This window comes from Macaca nemestrina, chromosome 17 (genome assembly GCF_043159975.1).
Source record: "Macaca nemestrina isolate mMacNem1 chromosome 17, mMacNem.hap1, whole genome shotgun sequence".
Taxonomy (NCBI): domain Eukaryota; kingdom Metazoa; phylum Chordata; class Mammalia; order Primates; family Cercopithecidae; genus Macaca; species Macaca nemestrina.
The window spans coordinates 48,293,431-48,315,736 of NC_092141.1; the positions used below are offsets into that span (position 1 = coordinate 48,293,431).

General features: G+C 52.6%; 2 protein-coding genes and 1 long non-coding RNA gene across 15 annotated transcripts in view; 2 read left to right on the forward strand and 1 right to left on the reverse strand.

Moving 5' to 3' along the window:
- LOC105476856 (BCAS3 microtubule associated cell migration factor) overlaps positions 1-22,306 on the forward strand; it is a 710,244-nt gene that overhangs the window by 686,090 nt on the left and 1,848 nt on the right. For 2 of the 8 annotated variants that reach the window (XM_071082810.1, XM_071082812.1), the window contains 2 exons: positions 10,390-10,455; positions 19,928-20,018. The exons of 2 other annotated variants lie outside the window; for them this stretch is intronic. In XM_071082810.1, the coding sequence (XP_070938911.1) occupies positions 10,390-10,455; positions 19,928-20,018 (157 nt within the window). The remainder of the gene's footprint in view (positions 1-10,389; positions 10,456-19,927; positions 20,019-22,306) is intronic. 4 more of the 8 variants (XM_071082809.1, XM_071082811.1, XM_071082814.1 and 1 more) reach the window with 2 other exon arrangements.
- LOC105476858 (uncharacterized) overlaps positions 1-22,306 on the reverse strand; it is a 39,157-nt gene that overhangs the window by 8,284 nt on the left and 8,567 nt on the right. For 3 of the 6 annotated variants that reach the window (XM_071082827.1, XM_071082825.1, XM_071082826.1), the window contains exon 1: positions 6,437-8,020. The exons of 1 other annotated variant lie outside the window; for it this stretch is intronic. The gene's annotated coding sequence lies outside the window, so the exon portion shown is untranslated. Of the gene's footprint in view, positions 1-6,436; positions 8,029-22,306 lie in introns of those variants that run through there. 2 more of the 6 variants (XR_011615679.1, XM_071082828.1) reach the window with 2 other exon arrangements.
- On the forward strand, positions 13,124-19,213 carry LOC139359592 (uncharacterized). Its single transcript, XR_011615680.1, has 2 exons — positions 13,124-13,485; positions 15,475-19,213. It is a non-coding gene; the product is annotated as an uncharacterized lncRNA (long non-coding RNA).

Consider the following 22,306-nt stretch of genomic DNA (forward strand, 5'->3'; position numbering starts at 1 on the left):
CTTTTGCCTGCATCTCTTGGGTCCCTGGCCAGCCTCGGCTCACATAAACCAGATCCTGGTGCCACTGGACTCACTCCCCGGCAGCCTCCCTCTTTCAAGGGCCGGAGGAGCTCCTGGGTGGCTATTCTCTCCCACCGGCTTCTCAGGAGCCCCTTGGGGCATCTCACCGTCACCCGGCAAGAGGATTTGAAGGTGCACTGAGTCACAGCTGTGGAACTTCAGCCTGGCATAGTAACCTGCGCAGCACTGGCAGCGGTGCATCTGCCAGACAGCTGAGGGATTCAGGGGAGGCTTTGTGGCCTTAAGCAGGTTCATGAAATTAAAAAGAATAAAAAAAGAGAAAGAAAGAAAGGTAGAGGAAATTAAAACTGCATGACCCACAGGTCAGAAAATAGGCGACTCCCTTTTTTTTTTTTTTTAAACAGAGGGATTTCATTGTCCTCTCCAGACTGTCACCAAAAGGAATTCAGTTGGTTTTCTCTGACCATATTGGATGTATGTTTTATTTTTAAGAAAAAAAACTACTTTTCTGTTTTTGTTTGTTTGTTTTGAGACAGAGTCTTGCTCTGTCACCCAGGCTGGAGTACTATGGCGCGATCTTGGCTCACTACAACCTCCACCTCCTGGGTTCAAACAATTCTCCTGCCTCAGCCTCCCTAATAGCTGGGCGCCCACTACCACATCCGGCTAATTTTTGTATGTTTAATAGAGACGGGGTTTCACCATGTTGGCCAGGCTGGTCTTGAACTCCTGACCTCATGATCCTCCTGCCTCAGCCTCCCAGAGTGTTGAAATTACAGGCATGAGCCACCACGCCCAGCCTAAAACTACCCCCATTTTAAAAGCCAGTAAGCGAAGCAGATATTATGGAAGTTACCCAGTTTCCATGGTTGAGAATCACTTTTCATATTTTCCAACTAGAGGTAAAGCATCAGCCTGGTAGTGCAGCCCAGGACTTTGAAAGGGCACCCTGGTACACCCGTGCCCGGGTCAGCCTACTGCCCGGAGGTAGCCGGGGAAATACAGTGCAGCATGGGTAAGAATTTCCAGCAAGCCACACTTTGCCCATAGCAACCTCTCAGTCCCCCTCTTTCTTCCCACAACCCTACTTCTCTAGGTGGCTCACAGGACAAACGAGGTATCAGCAAGTGTTTGCCTCTGATAGGTCCTCTGATGCACCAGAGCTAAGTCAGTTCCCTTAATGCTTTCCAGCAAGCATCACATGTGACACAGCAATTGGGACCGATGGCCTCTTTATCAAAGTATGAATGAAGCACAGAGACCAACTGAAAACTTGCTCTCATGATCCCTGATGCAGAAGCCTATTCTACAGCACACCTCACTGTTATATAGGTGTAGCCAGCCTTGATTTGTGGATTTCTGTAATGTAAAAACTCCTATTATGGCCAATTTCAACCTGTCACATGGTGTCAGCCAGCTAACAGAGGTTCTGGAGATGTAACAGTCTGTGCGCTCCAGCACCTGGCTAGTAAGCTGTACCCTAGGGCAGGTCACCTCCCCCCAAAGTAAAGCAAAACCTTTTCAAACCTCACTATTCAGAGTAGTCTGGGGGTTGAGGGTTAGCTTTGGTCAAAGGATACACAGTTTCAGTTAGATGAGAAGAATAAGTTCAAGAGATGTATTGTCCAGCATAGTGACTCTAGTTAATAACAATGAATTCCTGAAAGTCACTCAGAGAGTAGATCTGAAGTGTTCTCCACACACAAAATATTAAGTATGTGAGGTAATGCATGTTAATTAGCTCGATTTAGCTATTCCAAATGTATACATATTTCAAAACGCCAAGTTGTATATGATAAATATATATAATTTTTATTTGTCAATTAAGAAAAAAAATTTTTTAAAGCATGGTCTTCAGACCCACAACAGCATCAGTAGCCAGGCGCTGGTGAGAAATGCAGAGCCTCAGGCCCCGCCCAGCCCTGCTCAGCCAAGGTCTACATTTCAGCAGGATCCCTGTGCATGCTGAAGTTTGAGAAGGTCAATTTTAAATTATGGTTAACTTATAAGACAGATGACAGTTCTTTGGTCTGTGATGGATGCTGACCAAATAGTTGAATTCAATCACCTATGTGATTTGCAAGTTCAGCTCTAAGATAACTGGCTGAATTGCATTCTTGCTAATATTCTTCTGCCCCTTGACCCCCTCACCCTTCCATCTTTCCATTTGGCAAACTCCAATTCGAGCTCAATCCAACTCTGGGTTGAAGAGTTGGATTCCTTACACCTGGGTTCCTGAAGAAAGAGCACATATTATTCCAATTGGTGCCTCTACCGATCCATGGTCTCTCCACTGGAGCCTGCTCTGTATTTTCCTCATGGCCCCCGCCCCCATTCTCAGTTTGCATTCATCTTTTGCAGCAGAAGCCAGTGCCTAGCGCAGTGTCTGCGATAGAGACGTGGAGACGATGAATTCTTACTCAGCCTCTGGCTACTTCTCAGTCCTTTTCTTCTGTTGTCCTTAGGTTTATTTCTCAAGGCCTTGTCTTGGCCCTGGTCTCTTCTCCCTTAGTACCTGGCAATCTCTGCTTCCATGTCTCCAATTACATCCATAAACTGATGATTTCCAAATAGTTTCCAAGTTGGCTTTCTCTCCTGATCTCCAGAACCATCTGTTCAGCTACCTACTGACATATCCACATGTCTACAAACTGAATTCCTCTCTTCAGGCCCTTTCCTTCTGTCGAGTTCCCCCATCCTAGTGTCCAAAGCCCTTTGAGACCAGCCACTGCCCTCGCTCCAGAATCATCTCTTGCTGCCCTGGGCCAGCTCCAGCCAAGCTAAAATCCCAGAGGGTCCCTGAGCACACGCAGTCTCTTGCCTGCCAGGCTTCTGTGCATACTTTTCCTTTCGCCTGGAATGCTGTGTCTCAAAGCCCCCTCCTCTCTCTGTGACCCCCCTCAAAATAACTTGACTAATTCCTGCTCAGCAGACATTCCTTTCAATATTGCCTTTTCTAGAAAAATAGAATTTTTAAAGTAAGCAAAACATTGACTTATTCCAACTGTTTTGTGTCTAGGTAAAGATATAACTTAATACCAGTAAAAAAGCTTTTTAAATAAACACCTGTGTACATATTAAGTACATTTTCTCTTTCGACTTTAACTCTTTCAGTAACTGTAGCTGCACCTTGTCTTTCTTTTTAGTGCTGTCACACATCTGATATAAAAAGCCCAGGCCTTATGCATGGGTCCAGATCCCTGTGTAAAGTTTTTGTTTTGTTTTGTTTTGTTTTCTGAGACAGAGTCTCGCTCTGTTGCCCAGGCTGGAGTACAGTGGTGTGATCTCGGCTCACTGCAACCTCCGTCTCTGGGTTCAAGCGAGTCTTCTGCCTTAGCTGCCCGAGTAACTGGGACTCAGGTACCCGCCACCATGCCTGGCTAATTTTTGTATTTTTTAATAGAGACAGGGTTTCACCATGTTAGCCAGGCTGGTCTCGAACTCCTGGCATCAAGTGATCTGCCCACCTCAGCCTTCCAAAGTGCTGGGATTACAGGCATGAACCATGGTGCCTGGCCCCTGTTTAAAGTATTCTTGATGCATCTCTGTTGCAGGAAGTATCTGTTTGCTGCTGTTAACTTTTTTTTTTTTTTTTTTTTTTTTGCTCTGTCACCCAGACTGGAGCGCAGTGGCACGATCTCGGCTCACTGCAACCTCCACCTCATGGGTTCAAGCGATTCTCATGCCTCAGCCTCCTCTCCTGGGGCCCTTTCCTGAGTGGCTAGGGCTACAGGCGTGTGCCACCACGCCCAGCTAATTTTTGTATTTTTGGTAGAGATGGGGTTTCACCATGTTGGCCAGGCTGGTCTCAAACTCCTGGCCTCAGGTGATCCACCCGCCTCAGCCTCCCAAAGTGCTGGGATTACAGGCGTGAACCATGGTGCCCGGCCCCTGTTTAAAGTATTCTTGATACATCTCTGTTGCAGGAGTAGGAGTATCTGAGTATCTGTTTGCTGCTATTAACTTCTTCTTTTTTCTTTTTTTTTCTCGTTCTGTCACCCAGGCTGGAGTGCAGTGGCATGATCTGGGCTCTCTGCAACCTCTGCCTCCAGGGTTCAAGCAATTCTTATGCCTCAGCCTCCCAAGTGGCTAGGACTACAGGCGTATGCCACCACATCTGGCTAATTTTTGTATTTTTAGTAGAGACAGGGTTTCACCATGTTGGCCAGGCTGGTCTTGAACTCCTGACCTCAAGTGATCTGCCTGCCTTGGCTTCCCAAAGTGTTGGGCTTACAGGCATGAGCCACTGCGCCCGGCCTGCCGTTGACTCTTAAGTGCTCACAGAGTCAGCTCTCAGGGTCCGGGAGACTGTCTGTTCCCGGTGACGGTTCCTTCCTGCGGCCCCGGGCTCACTGATTCTTCTTTACAGTGACAGCATTAAAGAGAGGAAAAGGCTTCATCTTTTCCTGTCTGCCGTCTCTTTAACAGTCTCTGCTTCAGCCAGAAGCAGTTATTCTTGGGGGTCACATAGTGGGCTCAATCTTTGCCTCTTACCCTCTGTCATGTATACATTTTACTCCCTGACCTAGTTCACCCACATCTGTAACCCTTCACAAAACAATATTACAGCCAGTGCATTCTAGTACTTTCTTTTCTTCTATTATTCTAAGAATTATCTTGTACTTTCTATTTTATTTCATTTTTTTAAATGCACTCATTACCCACTAAAGTGATTTCATAATACATTGGTGAATGGCAATCTATGCTTTGAAAGTCAGTGCTCTAGCTTATTCACCTAAATCCTCTGAGTTTTCCCATTTATGTATTAATTACTCTGCAGAAAAGGCTTTAAGATTATTTTCAACTAAAGCTCCTCCAAAGATTTCTGTCAGAAGCTACTTTTTATGTATTGAAAGGGCTGCGCCTTTCTTTTTCTCTTGTTAACATAAAAAGCACACTTTGAACATCAGGCAGTTTTTAAGTGATCACGGGATGGTTTCAGCAAGTTAATAACAAATATTTGTTGATTGCTATGTTTTGCAAAAGATGACCTAAAAGCACTATTCGTGTGTGTGTGTATGTGTGTGTGCGCGCGCACTAACGTGTACTAATAAAGTCTTTCATTTTAAGACCATAAAAAAGTAAGCTCTCAACAAATGTGAGATATTTTTACTGGAGTCGATCAGATATGTACCAAATAACTAATCCAAATAACTCAGTGTATTGGACCCCTCTCCTGCCTCTAGAATCAGCTCTTCCAAAGGGCCTTGGAACTTCTGCCTGCGTCAGTACGGAGGGCCGGGGACTTTTTCATTCTAAGGCTACATTTCTAGTAGGTGTCATATTAGACCCATCCCATCCCAGGGTGCCACATGATCAGATGACAGTAATTGCAGGCACCAGTGCCATGAATTATCTTTTTTCTTTTTTCTTTTCTTTTCTTTTTTTTTTTTTTTTTTTTTTTTGAGACCAAGTCTCACTCTGTCACCCAGACTAGAGGGCAATGGCACAATCTCGGCCCACTGCAGCCTCCACCTCCCATGTTCCAGTGATTCTCCTGCCTCAGCCTCCTGGGTAGCATGGATTACAGGCATGCGCCACCACGCCTAGCTAATTTTTGTATTTTTAGTAGAGATGGGGTTTCACCATGTTGGCCAGGCTGATCTCAAACTCCTGACCTCAGGTGATCCACCCACCTCTGCCTCCCAAAGTTCTGGGATTACATGTGTGAGCCACCACACTAGGCCAATTATCTTGTCTTTTAGCCGTCCCTACTCTCTGGTCAGTCCCATTTTAAAAGCAGATACTTGATTTATCAGTGTTCACTATAGAAAGTAGTTGACCACATTGGACTTGGCAGACATTTCAGAAGACGTGGTGTTGGTTAGAATTTTCTGCATCCCACATATTTTTAAAATCTGCAATTTAGAGAGAACTTTACCCAGTCCAGCCCTAGGGGTAGATGGATGCACCCTACTGACCCAACTCATTGCAAGGCCATGGAAATAGGAACTGACAGTGTTGCCCCAGGAAGCTGGAGAAGTGACACACACATGTGTTGTGTGGGCCTCCCAAGTCCCTTTCCCAAACCTGAGATTCTCTGATTCTCAGTGAAAGGTGAGCCTCCTTTATGGGTCCTGGGTTAGCCACCCTGTTCCTGTCCTAAGCAAACCCGGAGGTCGTGTGAGCTGAAGATGCTACCTTCACAGGGCTAGTGTGGCTCATAGCCCCATAGGTCACATTCCCTGCTTCCCTACCACACACAACCACCAAGCTGCTTTGATCTTTCCATAGAATCTTCTCTCCTTTTCCTACAGCCACTCTATCAGGCAAATTGGTATTTACCCCAGATACCCAGAAAGGGTTACAGTCTTTCGGCCTCCTGAAAGTACGAATTGCTCTCCTCTCCAGGATCCCCAGTGCGGCCGCCCATGAGACCCAGTGTTCGTCTTTAATTTTTTCCTCCGAGCCTTACCTCTCCAACTTCCTGGGTCCCCTTCTCAAGACGGGCAAGGGTGATTCATCGGTGCAAGCCATAGCTTCTGGCTTTGTCTGGCTCTCTTGCCAAAGTCTCTAGGCTTCTCAGGGTAATATCCCTGATTGCCCACTGCTCCTAAAATTTCCCCTCTCTCTGCAACACCAAGTTCCTCAGCAAACGCTGTCACCCAAGCAACTTAGCCGGGACCTAGGGCCTTTCCTCTGCCTTATCTAATTGGGCCCTGGAGTTTTCCTCCTTCTATAGCATCTACAGAAGTTCTCTCAGTGTCTTCTCTTAATGACCTCATCAGTGGCCCAATGTGTTCTTTCTGTGGGCGGGGCAGACAGGCTCTGTGGGTATCTGCCAGTTTCTTCCCCAATAGGCTGGAGAAAAATCAGAGACATGTTTCCTATCCTCAAAGAGATGAAAGCCCCAGAGGAGGCCACCATACTGAACGGTGGGTCTGTTTCTCTCTGACTTCTACCCCCAGCTTCCCACTGGGCCTCCCTAGCTGAGCTGGACCAAGTGGAAGTCAGGAGTGCTCCCCTGCCCACAGGGCATGGTCTTTCTAGGATGCAGAGGCAAAGCTAGAACTCCCCAGTACCTAATGCCCTGATTGCTGAGGGTGGGAGAAAGTGTCCCCAGAGGCACAGGGCCACCAAATAGAGGGCCCAGTCCCAGCAGCAGGTCACAAGCATCCCTGCTTGGAACAAGAGGGAGCAGCTGCACCAGCGAGACTGTGGGATAGCCGGTGGCCTCAGCAGGGGTGGCGGTGTTGGTGTTGCTATTTGTGTCTCGATTCAGTGTTGGATTGCCTATTCCTAGCTATTTTCCACTGGCAGAAGAGGCCAAATCTGAGAGTCCTTTCAGTTCCCAGCACCAAGCTCCCGCTATTGGGAAGAATGTGTGTGTGGGCGGGGGGGGGGGGGTTTGTTTCCCCCTTTTTGTTGGGATTTGAAGCCCTCATCAAGAAATGGGGGAAGCCTGTGACCCTGGGCAAGTGCCTTTCCCTCTCTGGGCCAGTTTCTTCCTCTGTGACACAGTGTCAGGAGGAGGAGCTAGTAAATGTAGTAATTGTTGGCCTCCTATAACTCTGATGTCCTGGCTGCTGTAGGGAGCACTGGGTCTCTCTCATTTACTCCTCTCCATGGTAGCAGTGGCCACACCTCCCATGGGACTTGTACACCTCAGACTCTGCCTGCCACATAAATGTCCTCTAATTGTCAGAGCACTGCCAGGTAGACCTTCCCCTCTCCAGTTTACAAAGGAAGAAATGAAAGATTTGAAGTGAGATTACAACTAAAAGATGTGGGATTAAAATAAGATGTCTGGGAAGAGGTTCCAGTTATTAAGATCCTGCTGGTCTCACCTGGTCTGAAGAGTTAGAGTTTTATCAGTTATTCTCACCTTTTATTCAGAATAAGCAAGGATCTAGCAGAGGAAGGGGACTGTCACTGGCAGGCCCTGCCTTGACTGCTGTCTCACTTCCCTGCTCAGAAAGTGCCCAGGCCTGCACATTACCACCCAGGCTCCTTGCCGTCGTGCTTCTGGTCTCTTGCAGGCCTTCCCCACCTTCCCCTCCAGCCTGACCTCCCACCCCCCCTTCTGCAGCAACCTCTGCCTATTTCACCTCCTCCACCTTCATGCAAACATAGGATCCCAGCATCCCCAGCACGCACCCTGTTCCCCTGGCCCTGGTGCATGTTAGTCAACCCTCAGGAGACCGCTACCCTCCCATCCTGCCCAGTCGTCATCTTAGGCCAAGCTCAAATCTCACCTCCTCTGTGTTGCGTTCCCTGACCGTGAAGCCAAATGTGTGCAACTCTCTCTGTCTCTGAATTTCTGCACCACCTACTCGCTGGATACTTGGACCTGGGCAGAGAGTGTATGCTGCCTTTTCCATTAACTTGCTCACCAGTTCCCTTTGTTCTGCCACTGGAAAAGGTCCAGCCCTGGTGGTCCCTTCAGCCCCTCCCTCACCCATACTCCCACGAGTGTCTTGACCCACTACTGGTTCTTTGAACCGAGTCTGAATCATCTTTGTTATCCCCAACCACCAGCCTTCTCCCTGCCCAGCAACCAGCACTGGAAGGAGAGCCAGGCTGAGGCTCAGTTAATGTTTGTTGAGTGACTGGATGGGTTTCTGTGGCCCCTGAGAGGTAAATGAAAGCCAGTCAAAGCAATGGGAATCATTATTGATTAAAAGTCACACTTGTTAGTTTCCGGCCAGGTCTCAAATCTGATTCTGGGTTGATCATTTTCCCCACACCACCTTTGTCACTAAGGCTACTGGAGGCCCCACCAGGGGCAGAGCTGTAATGGGAGTTTGGGCTGAGACTGTCCTCTGCATATTTCTTAGTCGTCTAAAGTCACCTTTCAACTCTTTCACCAAGGCACAGTGATTCCTGTCAACAAGGAGGAAGTGCCAGTGTGACCTCTGTGACCCTTCAGAGTCCCCTCTCCAGGTGCTGCCCCAACATGAAAGCAGGAATTACTGTGGAAAGGCACAGGCTTGGACTGAGGGGCTGGGGGAGGGCTGTTGGACCCCCAGATCATGGGCTCTCCTCTGGAAGCATTAACAGAGGTAAATGGTTAACAAAAGGGAGGATTTCTCCCTGTTCCTCCTCCTCTGCCACAGTATTGACTTTTAACCACTGACCTTTCTGTGAGGTGTGAGATTCTGAACAAAGTTGAACGTGGTCATGGATGGTTAAATTCCCACCTTTCCCTTCGGCCCCTGCCTCTGCCCTCTGCCTTCTCGAAACATGGCCCGAGATGTGGAGGCCACCCCCTGGATGTGGTGGCCGCTAAGAGAAGGAGACACACTTGCTCACAGAAAATGAAAGTTGGCCATGACCCTCTGACCCTTTAGGAATCCAGAGCCTTGGCTCCTAGAAGCCACTGAGCACTGTAGTAAGAAAGCCAAGCCAAGCCAATCTGATTGAACTTAACAGAGAAGTGAAGTTCCCTAGCAGAAGAAGGCATTTTGGAGCACCCATCCTGGAAACAGCTTCCTAGCCTCGGCCTTCTACTTATTTCTTCCTGCCCACTCCTCCTTCTACCCCACCCCGCCCCCAGGGACCTGCCAGCCCACTGCATAAGACATTTTTTAATTTGCTGGCAAAATCCCCCGGCACCGGGCTTCGCAGCCCTCCCCCGTTACCCACATATTTTTTTATGGGGTATAGCCCGCTAGCTTGCAGTTCCACCCCTCTGCACCCTTCATTGAGTTTTGGGAGAAGCACCATCCGGTCGTGTCATTTGTTCAGGATGACTTTTCCATTCCGTGCCCACTGTGTTCGTTTTCCTGGAATGTTCCCATCATCTCCTGGCTCCCGTTGGCCAGGGCCAGCATGCCATCTCCACGCTGTTGTGTGTGACGGTTTGGTGCTGACCCAAGGGGTGGGCTGGAGGAGTATGAGCCTGGGCTGGGTCCTTGGAAAGCCTGGAGTTTCTTGGTTTCATGCATTATCCATCCCCGACCACTGAGAGCTGAATAGGAGCATGCAGTTAGCACCCTTGAGCTGGTCTTTGTGACCTTTCCCTAAGCAGCCCAATCACACACTGCCATGCAGCTTTGAAGTTCAGACCTGGTTTCCAAATCCACAGAAGCTGAGAGGAGAAAGAAAATCTGAGTGGTTACCCAAGATGCCGGCTTTGTCTCTACATCCTTCCCTACCTCAGCCCTGTGCAGCAGGCAGGAGTGTAGGAACTCAGGCAGCTGGACTGGGGAGGAGGGAGAGAAGGAAGGATGATACCAGTTTAGGCTAGTGAGAAATCTGTAAAACCCTAGATGTGCTGTGCCTGGGAACAGACCATGAACACCCCCACGAAGCTCTCAGTGGTCAAACCAGATTTGGGTATCGACTCACTTTGATCTCAGCTCTTCCTGCTCTCTTAAAGGTCCAGTTTGTGATCCTCTTTAAAGGAATATTTTATTTTCAATACAGACACAGCCCTTGATGTAGCAGTAAAAACCTTCCCCCCCGAGAGACACGTGGCTGTGAAGTGTTTTGGTATGTAACATCCTATCTTTGCCTACGTGGAAGGGGTTATCCCATTGCTTCTTTTGTCCCTCAAGAGGGTGCTCTCCCTAAGCCCTCGTGCCCAGGCCCAGGAGCACTCTAGGGAGGGCAGGGGTCAACTCAGATGGGAGATCCCTTCTGGCAGGGGACTGGTTTGGGATGGGGAGCGGCTGTCATCCTTCACCCAACAAGAGTTTCTTTGAGAACGCTACTCCCTGCCCCCCACTTTGAAGATGGAAGTCAAATTTTCGGACTCTGCTGTGCAGAGCAGAGAGGTCACTAGGCTCTAATGCATTTACCATTGACTGCCCCTCTTGTAGTGCGTCTATTAGTGAGTAATTTGATTTGTACCTATTCATTTGCAGTCCCTGCAGGAGCCTGGAGCTGGCCCCTAGTATAATTGGTGCTGTCTCTATTTTTACATCATTAGATTAGCCCCGACTCCTGGCCACTTGTTGTCTGCGCTTGTCTGTCCATTTATACAACCTAATGTAACACAAAATTCATTACTGATCACATTACTTTCAACTCTGAAGCCAGCCTTGTGATAAACATTTGGTTAACCCCTTCCTACCCACGGGAGGGCTGACAGAACAAATGCACTTCCACCCGACAGGCAAATCAATATCTTAATACACCAAAGTGGAATTGCATTTCTAGATTTGTTATTCCTCCTGGAGGAGCAAATGGAAAGGCTCGCCTGAGCCAGCTGAATTGAATAATGAATAGAGCCCCGGCACCAGCAGCCAGTCTGCGAGCACAGCACAAAGGCAGACCGGCATCAGCCCGGCCTTTTCCATCTGGACGGGCGGCGGCACCACCACAATTAGCTGAGACCGTGATCCTTTCCCAGCCACGGCGTGTAGGCTTGAGACACAGGCTGGGACCCCAAAGAGGGCAACAGAGGCCATGCCCCAACACCATTCCTTTAGCTAGGCTTGCCTAGAACACTAGATCAAGAACTGGGTTAGTTAACTTCAAACCTGGTTCACTGATGTCAAGGCTACCAGACGCTAAATGCCACCGAGAAGTTAAATCGATTACTAAACTCAGGTTTACCATCTGGAAACAAACCTAAAAAGCTCTATCTCTTTAGAGCCAGGTCAGTGCATTGGGATTGGTTGGTTCACACCAACTTGTATGTGTGTGCCTGTGCCCAGGGCCAGCATTCTTCGGCACGCAGATGCCATGTGTGCCTGTACATGGTTCTGGTTCTCTGGTAGGGTTGCTGTGAGCAACATGTGGGACTCCAACACGGGAGCTGGCCAGGAGTCTTAAAGGGACCTCAACCTCAGCACAGTATTATTAATCTAGAAAATTCTCTCCTACCCCCAGCCTAGTCATCCTCTCCCCAACCCCCATTGGTCTCTGGGTAGCAGCCACAGCCCCAATAAGTCATTAACTTTCAGGACAGCTTGTTTCAAAGTGAAATATACTCCCACTTATTAAGAAACTCTCATAAAGCCTGGGGCCGGGCACGGTGTGGCTCACTCTTGTAATCTCAGGACTTTGGGAGGCTGAGGAGGGTGGATCACCTAGGTCAGGAGTTTGAGACCAGCCTGGCCAACATGGTGAAACCCCATCTCTACTAAAAATACAAAAATTAGCCAGACGTGGTGGCACACGCCTGTAATCCCAGCTACTCAGGAGGCTGAGGCAGGAGAATCAGCTTTTGTTATTTGGCTTTTTTTTTTTTTTCGGAGACAGAGTTTCACTCTTATTGCCCAGGTTGGAGTGCAATGGCACAACCTCAGCTCACCGCAACATCTGCCTCCCAGGTTCAAGGGATTCTCCTGCCTCAGCCTCCCCAGTAGCTGAGATTACAGTCACCCGCCACCACGCCCGGCTAATTTTTTGCATTTTTTGTAGAGACGGGGGTTTTACCACGTTGGTCAGGCTGGTCTCGAACTCCTGACCTCAGGTGATACACCTGCCTCAGCCTCCCAAAGTGTTGAGATTACAGGCCTGAGCCACCGTGCCCGGCCAGGAGAATTGTTTGAACCCAGAAGGTGGAGGTTGCAGTAAGCTGAGATCGCAACACTGCACTCCAGCCTGTGTGAAAGAGTAAGACCCTGTCTCAAAAAAAAAAAAAAAAAAAAAAAAAAAAAAAAAAAAAAAAAGGAGGAAGGAAGGGAAGGAAAGGAAGGAAAGGAAGGAAAGGAAGGAAGGAAGGAAGGAACTCTCAGAAAGCCTGTACCACAATGATTAGAAAAATTGGCATAGGGGAAGGAGAATGGAACCATTACCATGAAAGTCATAAGTGCCATGAACAGAAGATCCTCCAGTGGGAAGGGAAGCGGGGAAAAGCAGCCCTCTAGGGACCATTCTGCCTGGATTTGGATATGGGGAAGTTCTGGGCAGGAGGCCGAGGGGCAGAGGCACTGAAGCCTGAAACAGGACACCCCCTCTCACAGAGGACTGCACCTTGGACCCTGCTGTCCCTGCAGCTGTCCAGAGCCCTTCCAGGCCGGAAGTGGCAAACAGTCCTGTGAGACGTGGAGGTCCTGGAGATTCCTGGAGAGGGCCAGGCACCACTCAGGGCCTTGTCTATTAGACGGATTCTTCCACCATCTCTCATACCTCTCCTCCTTCGTGTACAGGGAGGGGGCAGGGAGAGGGGCGCCTCCTTGCAGCAGGCCCAGGGCCTCAAGGTGAGAAGTAAGAGGGGGGGAAGGGCCTCACCCTGTCCTGGGCTGTAGGACCAGGCCCAGCTACCGAGAGCTCCTTGTCCCAAAGACTCCAGAATCGTAACCCTCAAGCACTTCCTGCTGTGAGGAGCTACGAAGCAAGCAGGGGTCCCCTCAGCAGGGTATTATGACAGCACCACATCCCAGCAGTGGAAGGACACTGGTGTTGTCACTGAGGTGAGCCTGGGCACAGTGCTGTCTCCTCGGGTCGGGGAGACCCTTTCAGAAGGAGTCAGGGCACTAACTCCCCACCCCCACCCCCGATGAACCCCCAGCACACTGTCTTGCTCGGCTGCAAGCCCGAAGCTTTGACCTCAGCTGTTAATCCTCTCAGGTGGGTAAATGGAACACAGGGTGGGGGAGATCTGTGTATCCATGCTGGCCCCAGCCCCATAAACTCTAGAAAACAGATAAGGGCACAGGCCTTCACCTTTGCAGACTAGGATGGACCAGTGGCGGGAGAGGAACGCCCGTCTGCCTGTGGAATGAGAGACTGTGATTTCTTAACCTTGATGGAAAAGGGGAAAAGCCACATCTTACCAAACTCTTCCGCTGCGTCGTAGGAATTTAATTACATTTGGACATTGGAATGAGAAGCAGATGTGGCTCTGGCCTGCTGGCCAGCAGCTCTCAAAGGACAGCCGCTGTCCTGTGGTCTGCAGGGCTCAGTGCTATCTCGTCACGCTGGAGGGTAGCTCGGGGAGACCCCTTCCCAGGAACTAGGGTGGGTCTTCCAAGCTTCAGGCTGGACTTCAGGACACAGACAGGTCAAGGCCAGCTGCCAGCACCTAGTGCCAAGGACCAGTCTCCAAGCCCTGTCCCCTCTTCAAGCCGGGCAGAGCAGGCCTGTGTGCTGGTGCCTGAGACTCCTCCAGGCCCCTCATTGGCATCCACACAGAGCGGTGGTGTGGCAGCACCTGGATGGGTGTTCTCCATCCCAAGCCCGCCTGCCATGCCCCTCAGCACTGAGTCCACCCTAAGTGGCATCGGCAAGGCTCTGCCCCTAGGTTGGCACCGAGGAGCTGGAGCTAGGAGGGATATTTCAACCCCCCTCCTGGGGGGCCCTCCGCCTGCTAGAGACAGCAGAGGCAGCAAAGCTTATTTTTTTACCCAGAGGTCTCGCGTGCGTGTCCAGTGCGGGTTCTGCTTCTTAAAGCCCCCACATGCTTTTCTCATTAGAGCCATACACGCCCAGTGAGGTCACTAGAGCAGACCCTCCCCTCCTGTGCCACAGATGCTGATGCAAATGAGAAGTGAAGTGACTCGCTCAGGTCATTTGGCACATCTGTGACAGAACTGAGGCCAGAGCGAAGTCAGCCTCTTAGCACAGTCCTCCTCCTCCCCGGGCCGTCCACAGGAGCGGGCAGGGCAGGGCTTCTCCCACATCTGGCCGATCCTCGGCATGGCTCGGCCAGTCCTCAGACACATCCAAACTAGGGAACATAGGAGCTGGGTCAGCGCAGCCTTTTCTGTCCCCTCAGTATAGCATGTGGTGACCGCAATGTACTCTGCCTTGGTCAGGGTTTCAGGTTTCACTAACGTAGTGGGCACTGAGAGGGTCCCCGGATGTGGGGTGCAGTCGAGGTGGTCTGGGTGGGTGATCCTCTCCTTTCAAGCCAAGACCTGGGGAGGCATGGGTAAGGTGGCTTTACTGGGAGTGAGGTGTGGCAGCCTTCTTGGGGAAATGGCCCCAGTCCCCACCAGGCCAGCACACCCTGTGGCTCAGACCTGCCCATGCCACCACTCTTTAGTCGTTCAAAGGCTGCAAAGGAGAACCCGCGCCGGGCTGGAAGCTCTGCCTGGAACTCCAGTGCCCTCCCCACGACACACACAGGCACCGTCAGCCATACAGGAAAGGCGTGGCTGCAGTAAGGGACAGGCCCCTCCCAAGTCCTCCTCAGTCCTCAGGGCTCTCTCCTCCCCAACCTTTCCCATCTTCATTCTCCCTTCCCCAGCATTGCAATACACATCTCTCCCAGCTTCTGCCCCTGTCCCTGCTGGCACCTGCAGGTGTCTGGGGCTCTAACCTGTCTCTCAGCCCCGCTCATGGCGTTAAGGCCGCAATGGCTTGCTCTCATGAACGGGGCTTCCGGGGGCCTGAGAAGCTTTCCTCTGTGGGTCCTAGAGGGAAGGGGAATGGCTGGGGGAAGGTGACATGCCCGTGCCCTCCCTGGTTGCTCGGGTGGAAGCTCAGGCACAGAGAGGGCCCGCTGCCTACCTGACTTGCAGTGTCCTCAGCCCTCACCCTAGCTAGGTGTTGGTTGTGACTTTCACCTTCTGGGGCGGTGGACGTCTGGCGGCATCTGAGGTCTCTCATCCTCAGGTCTCCCAGCAAACCCTGCTGAGGCTTTAAAGCACCTGTGCCTGGCCCCAGTGGCCAAGGGCAGCAGTTCCAGGCATCCTGAGTCAAAAGCACCAGAGATTTCCCTTCAGTGTTTGGAGCTGGTGAGGGCTGGATGCAGGATACGCCATGCGGTCCTGCTTCATTCTGTGACAGCATTCTGGATCTCACTACCTGAGGGGTCAGAAACAAAAGCTGGGCAAGGAGGAGAGAAAGCATGTTCCTGGGAGCCTGTGTGTGGAAAGAGACTCCAGCCAGGAAGGAGGCCATGCCTGCCCCCAGGCCCCAGCACTCAGGCAGGAGCTCTCAGGAGCCCAGGCTGTGTTGCGAGGAAGGCACCAGTGCATGAGGTGCCTGGGCCAGGGGTCTGTGCTCAAACTTAGGCATGAAGCCCCCGAGATAACAGCAGGCCAGAGTGAGCCCTGCCTCTCACCTGCTCCCTGGTGCCTGCAGCCCAAGCCAGGGTTCCTGTTAGCAGAAGCAGAGGAGTCTTTTCATCCTCAGCTTCCAGAAGCTGCCCTCCTTCCTTCCTCCAGCATGCCTGGGAAGGGAACAGAAACCCCTGCCAGAGGAGAAAGGGGACTCCCTTCTCAGTCCCTGCTAGCCCAGCCCCCCATCCTCCCAAGCGCTCACTGCTGGTGGGCAAAGAGGACTCCTGGTCTGTGGGCATGGCAGCCTGGCAGCCTGTGAGCTCTGAAGCCTTAGGGAGGAACCTGGTGGGGAGGGGAGCCCCACACTGCTGGGTGAAGCCTGGCGGGGCGGGTGGTGGGGAAGAGGGAAAGCGCAGGGGAGCCAGGAAGCCTGGGAGGTGGGTACACTGAGTGCAGTGGGAAGCAGGGCTGCCTTTAACTGCTGCACTTTTCACCTCCTAAAAAGTGCCCTGGGGGCTGCGGCTGGCTCCATCCCAGAGTGTGGTCTCTGACAAGGCTGTCGGGGGTTTAGAGCCAATCTCAGCCAACTCCGTCTCTGTCTCACAGAGCGGGCCCCCGCCTCCTCAGCCACCCTCTGGAAGAGACAGCAGTTGTTTTCAGGCACAGGACTGGTGTAAGACAAACAGCCCCGAGCCATGTCTGCCTGGACCACCACCTCTCCAGGTGCCAGCGTCAGCACCAGGAAGCTGCCAGCCCTGCTCAGCCCCACACAAGTTGGTCAAGTCTTCCCTCCACTCAGCCTCTCTCTCTCCAAGCCCCATTTTGCATAGCCAGTCCTGTTTGCAGGACATAACGGCCCTGTGTGCAGGCCCCTTGCTGACCAGGTTGATCCCTTGGGGCAGACCCCATGTGGTCCATTTACTGAACTTAGAGCAGTCACGTGACCCGCTGGTCTCCTCTTCACATGTCCCATCAAGGGAAAATGCAGAAAATGCCTGACCTCCTAATGAGAGGACCTCCCCAACTATGTACCTCACTCCCCATTCAGGAACCCCCAGGCAGAAGGGGACTGAAGCTGTTGGTTGCAAACCTCCTCAAAGCCAGGCACTGGGCAAACCGGGCAGCTCGGCTGGCTGCTGTGTGCCGCGAAGCCATCCGCTCCCCTGGGCCACCAGCAAGCCCAGCCCCAGCAAGGGTCTTAACCACAGTCCCTGCTGATGCGGGAGAGCTGAGAGGTGGATGCAGAAGGGAAAAATCGATGCATGTCAACAGGGTTGGAAATTTATTTTCCATCTTGGAAGAGGGTATTTGCAAAGAGACGAGGAGGGAAATGAAAAGCTGTAAACACATATCTGCCATCTTCCTCCCTGGGCCATTTCTTGATTAAAAAGAAAGAATCCTTCCCAAACTCCAGTGAAAGCCAAGCTGATGAGGGCCTGGATGGCAGAGACACCTGCTGGGGAGGGAGGCTGGAGAGGGACCCTGTAGTCCTGTGGATCATCACAATGACTAATCCGATTGCAGCAATAATAGTAACTCACATTTGCTGACTGGAAGCGTTAAGCACTTTGTGATGCACTCTACATGCATTATTTAATTTCATTCTTAGAACCAGGCCATGACACAGACATTGTTAACCTCATGTTCGGGAACCTGAGGCACAACGATTCGAGTAGCTTTCCTAAAGTCTCCCAGGTAGCAGGTGGCCGGGGGCTGTGCCCTTAACCACTTCCCTAAACGCCTCCACCAAGCTGGGCAGACACTGCCCCTCTGCCTTCTCGGGTTCTCCAAGTTGGGGGGATGGACTGGCTGGGGGAAACATCCTCATCCTCCCGCTCACTGCTGGAAGCAGGCAGAGCTGTGGGTGCAGGGTCAGACTGGACCCTAAGGTCTCATCCTACTCCCACCAGGCAGCGTGGGTGGAGAAATGCAGCCAGGGCTCAGTCACAGTGCTCTGCCAGTCCCTTCAGTGGGCAGCATCAATGCTCATGTACAGAGCCGTGGATGCTGCTCCTTTTGTGGTGGCAGAAGTGCCAGAGCTGCCCAAGGCTGAACCAGGGGCCCCAGGCAGCCTCTTCCTAAACACATACAGAGCACTGCCCTCCCTGGCCCCACTCAGGTCCCTGGGCTAGGGCTCAATGCCCCTGCTTCCAGAAGCCAGAGGAGCTTTTCTCAGGGCCTTTGACGTCCAGCTTGGAAGAGACCCAGAGGACACCAAGCCCGCAGCAGGACTTCCTCACTCTTTTGTTTTGTTTTGTTTTTTGAGATGCCAGGCTGGAGTGTAGTGGCACAACCATAGCCCGCTACAGCCTGGAGCACCTGGGCTCAAGGGATCTTCCTGCCTCCCGAGTAGCTGGGACTACAGGCACATGCTACCACGCCTGGCTAATCTTTTAATTTTTGGACACAGTTTTGCTGTGTTGCCCAAGATGATCTTGAACTCTTGGCTTCAAGTGATCCCCTTGCCTTGGCTTCCCAAAGTGTGGGATTACAGGCGTGAGCCACTGCACCCTGCCTGACTTCACCTCCAACCTGCTGCTGGGCGCCCTGGTTTGGCCTCTCCAGCTTTCCCTGCGTCTCACACAGGCCCTGTGCCCTCCGCATTTCACCCCTCCCGGGGAGTCTGCTGCCCATCAACTCACAGCCTGGCAAAGGGACCACAACACTGCACTGTGGGCGGGGGGGCAGGGGCCATGCTGCATGGCCAGGAGTAGGGTGAGGTGTGGGCAGCTGTGCCCTTGCCTCCTCACAGACAGAGAGCGACCCCACCCCACGCCATCTCCCTGGGCACACGCTCCCAGGTGACCAGGGTTGCTTCTCTCTAAAAAGGCCAGCCCCCTGTCTCCGCCCCCTCTGACACCTCTGAGTTTGGACGGGCTCCATATGGAGTGGGGCAGCGTGTGGATCCAGCTTGCTTTTTTTTTTTTTTTTTTTCACCCTGAGAACAGTAGTGCCAAGGATCGAGCTGTCTCATCCTTCACTTGTTTCACGAGAGCAGAGGCACCTTTCCTTCAGGTGCTACTCATTCATCATCCCCCTACCCCTGGGGCCTGTCTATCCTGGCCCAAGTCATAGAGGGGCAGCTGCGGGTAACAGGCCCATTTCCAATATGAGCCAACAGGAATGGCTCTCCAGCATGGGCATGGGGGCCGGTCTTAGTGATGCCGGAGCTGCCAGCACCCTGTGGCCCGCACCAGCACCCGTTCTTTCTTGGGGGATGGGGGGAGAGGGTGAAGAACCAGGGCTAGTGGCTGCTTCCTCTTCCTTGGTTTTGCTCTCTGCAGCGTGGGTATATAGCTCCCACCGCCCAGGGAAACCACATCCCTGGAGAATGCAAGGTCACAATGAGGTGACTGGGTCTAGCCGCTTGCCTGAGAGCCACTCCTCCTCTCCTGCCCTACTTCAGGGCCTGGAGAACAAGCTCTTTTAGAGCTTTTCCCACTGACCAGAATCTCCACACCTCTAAGTGGGGAGGTGGCTGGGGACACTTTCCTTATTTCCTGCCACAGAGCCCCCAGCACTCCCTTCCGGGCCCTGGCAAGTTCCTCATGGACTTCCCCCACAGGTCCACCTCAGCCACAGGACAGCTGCCCAGACCTGGGGGTCTTGGGAGTGGGGGAGGAGGGCAGCAGCCAGGAGTTGGGCCACTGAGTCAGAAGGTCCAAGGGCGCCCCTAAAAACTGCAGTCTATCTCCCTGTCCTCTTCCGGCAACCCACCTGCATGGGACCCCATCTGGCACTGCATGGGCCGTAGGTCCCCACCCCTCCCCCTTCCTAAAACTGTTCCTCATGCTGAACCTGTGACTCCTCTCCCCCTCCCCCACACTGAACGGAGTCTTGGCCCCCTCTGTCACAGCAGATCCATCTCTGCGACCTCCAAGACCGACTGGTTCCCAGCCCCTACACATGCATGTCACTGTCCTCCTTGACTGCAAGCTCCCCTCCTCACGGTGTGCCCCCGCACCTCCTGACACCTCTCCACCTGCTTGCAGAGATCAGTGTACTTCTCAATCGTTGTCCATATCTTTTCCAAAAAGATTCCTCAATGCTTTTCTTTTCAAAAGGGAAAAAAAAAGGAAAAAAAAAACAATGCCAACAGCCCAGCGTCCGTGAGCAACCCAACAGTAACAAAGCATGCGTTCGGGATGGAGGAAGGTAAGGCCACACATTTCCGTTTGCCGCTTGCTCCTAGGGCTGGGCGGCCGGGATGACTTGGAGTGGGGAATCTGAGCAGCCTTCCTCCCCTCCACTTCCCACACACACCCCTGCCTGCAGGGGGAGGAACAGAAGGGGTCTGAGAGGAGGCATGGAGAAAAGCGCCCACAAAGCTGCCCTGGGGCCAGCAAGCCACCGTTTCTTTCACTGTTAGTCTGTGTTGAAGAATGGGCCCCCACCTCCCCTTACCACATCTTTTATTCATTCATTCATTCATTCATTCATTCATTCATGCTAGAAATGTTTAGGGCACCCATGATTTTCCAGGCCACTAGGGATACAGAGATAAGGCACAGAACCCCCCTGAGGGGGTCTCCTCTAGATGAGGAGACACATGGGAGGGCGAGGCGGCCTGGGCTAGGAGTCAGCATAGCGCAGGGTGGGGTCTGGCAGGCTCTGTGGGGGGGCAGGATGGGCTCACAGAGGAGTGGATACTGGTGCTAAGCTTTGGAAGATGAGTAGGTGTTCTGGGGCCCAGGGAGCCAGTGTAGGGCTTTTTAGAGCAATTTACATGAGCACAGGCCCAGAGGCCTAGAACCACCTGGATGGGTCCAAACACCACACAGCTTCATCACTTTCATGTCTCAGACATAATAACGGGTACCACTAGTGAGGCGTTGGCAGCAGGTCATGGGAAGGCCATTTCATAGTGCTGGGGAGTTCAGAGCTTGCCCTGGGAACTGTTAGGAGTGGTTGAAGGCTTTTACGCAGAGGAAAAGCAAGATGAGGGCCATGCTGTAGACAGCCCACTCTGGCTTTGGCACAGGGCGGGTGACCTGGAGTCAGGAGACCGAGGCGCACAGTGCAGGCTTAGCCAGGGCAGAGGCAGAGGAGGGAGAAGTTCAGCAGAGCCTTGGTTACCCTGGGATGCAGGGGCGAGGAAGAACGCTGCCCCCATCCATCTTACCCAGGCCTAACTGACAAAGGGAAAGTTCGAACAAGGCACTCGGGCAGTCCCTGGCCCCCAAGAACAGCACATTCATCTTGTAAGCCCCTGGGCGGGTTTCCCTGCACTGTGGTGTGATGGGCTGGGGTGCGTCCATGAAGACTGATTGGTGGGACCACCGAAGCTGCTGGGGTATTTGCTGGGGGCCTATGCCAGGGGACGGTGGGGGTGCCATGCCTGGGCCTGGGCTCCCGTTTCCTGGCTTCCTTGGCAGTGTGGACATAGAGGCATTTTGCATCAAGGCTGTTGAAGCTGTCCCTGAGCTGTAAAAAGGGGCCAGTCTTCCCCATCCTGGTGGCCCTGCCTGCTTCTTCCTCGGGGGCCTTCTTCCTTAGGCCTGGCGGCCCGATCCTAAGGAAGCCCCTGCTTTTCTTGCTCCTGCCGGTGCTCTTCTCCCGCCCGCCTGGCCCTGCTGTCAGCGCCCCCTAGTGCCGGGCCGGCCGCGCATGAGGGCGGTGGTACCTCAGAGATCGCCCACAACTCGGCTTGCTTGTGGGGAAAGAAGGCAACAGAGGGGGCTCTTGGAATCTGGAGCTTCCACGTAGAATCCCCAGGGTCTACTCTTGGCTTTACCACCCTCTCCATCTCATAGCACGATGGCCTGTCACCCCAAATTACGGTGATACTGAAGAAGGAGCAGGAAAAAAAGATCCTACCTGCCTTGTTTTCTATCCGTATCCAGATAGCTCTTGACTTTCCCAGGCAGCCAATGTCCCTTGGAGGTCAGGGACCATAGTCAGGCCCTCGGCCCCTGTCCACAGTCCCATCCCCTACTTTCCCCAATTTGCCAAGAGGCCCTGGTGTCCCAGTGAACTGTCCCACCGAGACCCAGGCCACAGACGCGGCTGATGGATCCCAAGGGCCCCTCCCCCGACAAGGCCCAGGTGCCTGCCTCCTCCCCACTCCACTCTGTGGCCGCTGCAGGCCTGCAGAGAGTGGGGGTCAGTGGCTCGTTCCTGGCTGGCTGGTGCTGGCCGGCCCAGGAGTGAAGGCCGTGACCCCTTCATTCCCTAACTAGAGCCAGCTGTACTGCGCGTGTGGTGGCAGGAGGCCTGGGAGCAGTTGCAGGCTGAAGACCAAGGTCTCAAGCCAGACCAGATGAGTGCAACGTTTGTGCACATCTTCCTCTTTCAAATGACTGCTTTGAAGTCCTGCACTCCTGGGTGGACAGGCCAGACCCCCTCAGTCACAGGCAGGCGTTCCTTGGAGAAGGTTGCAGGTCTACATATCTTGGCTTGGGGCAGACACCAGAGACTGCCCAGTATGTCTGTGCCCACATGTC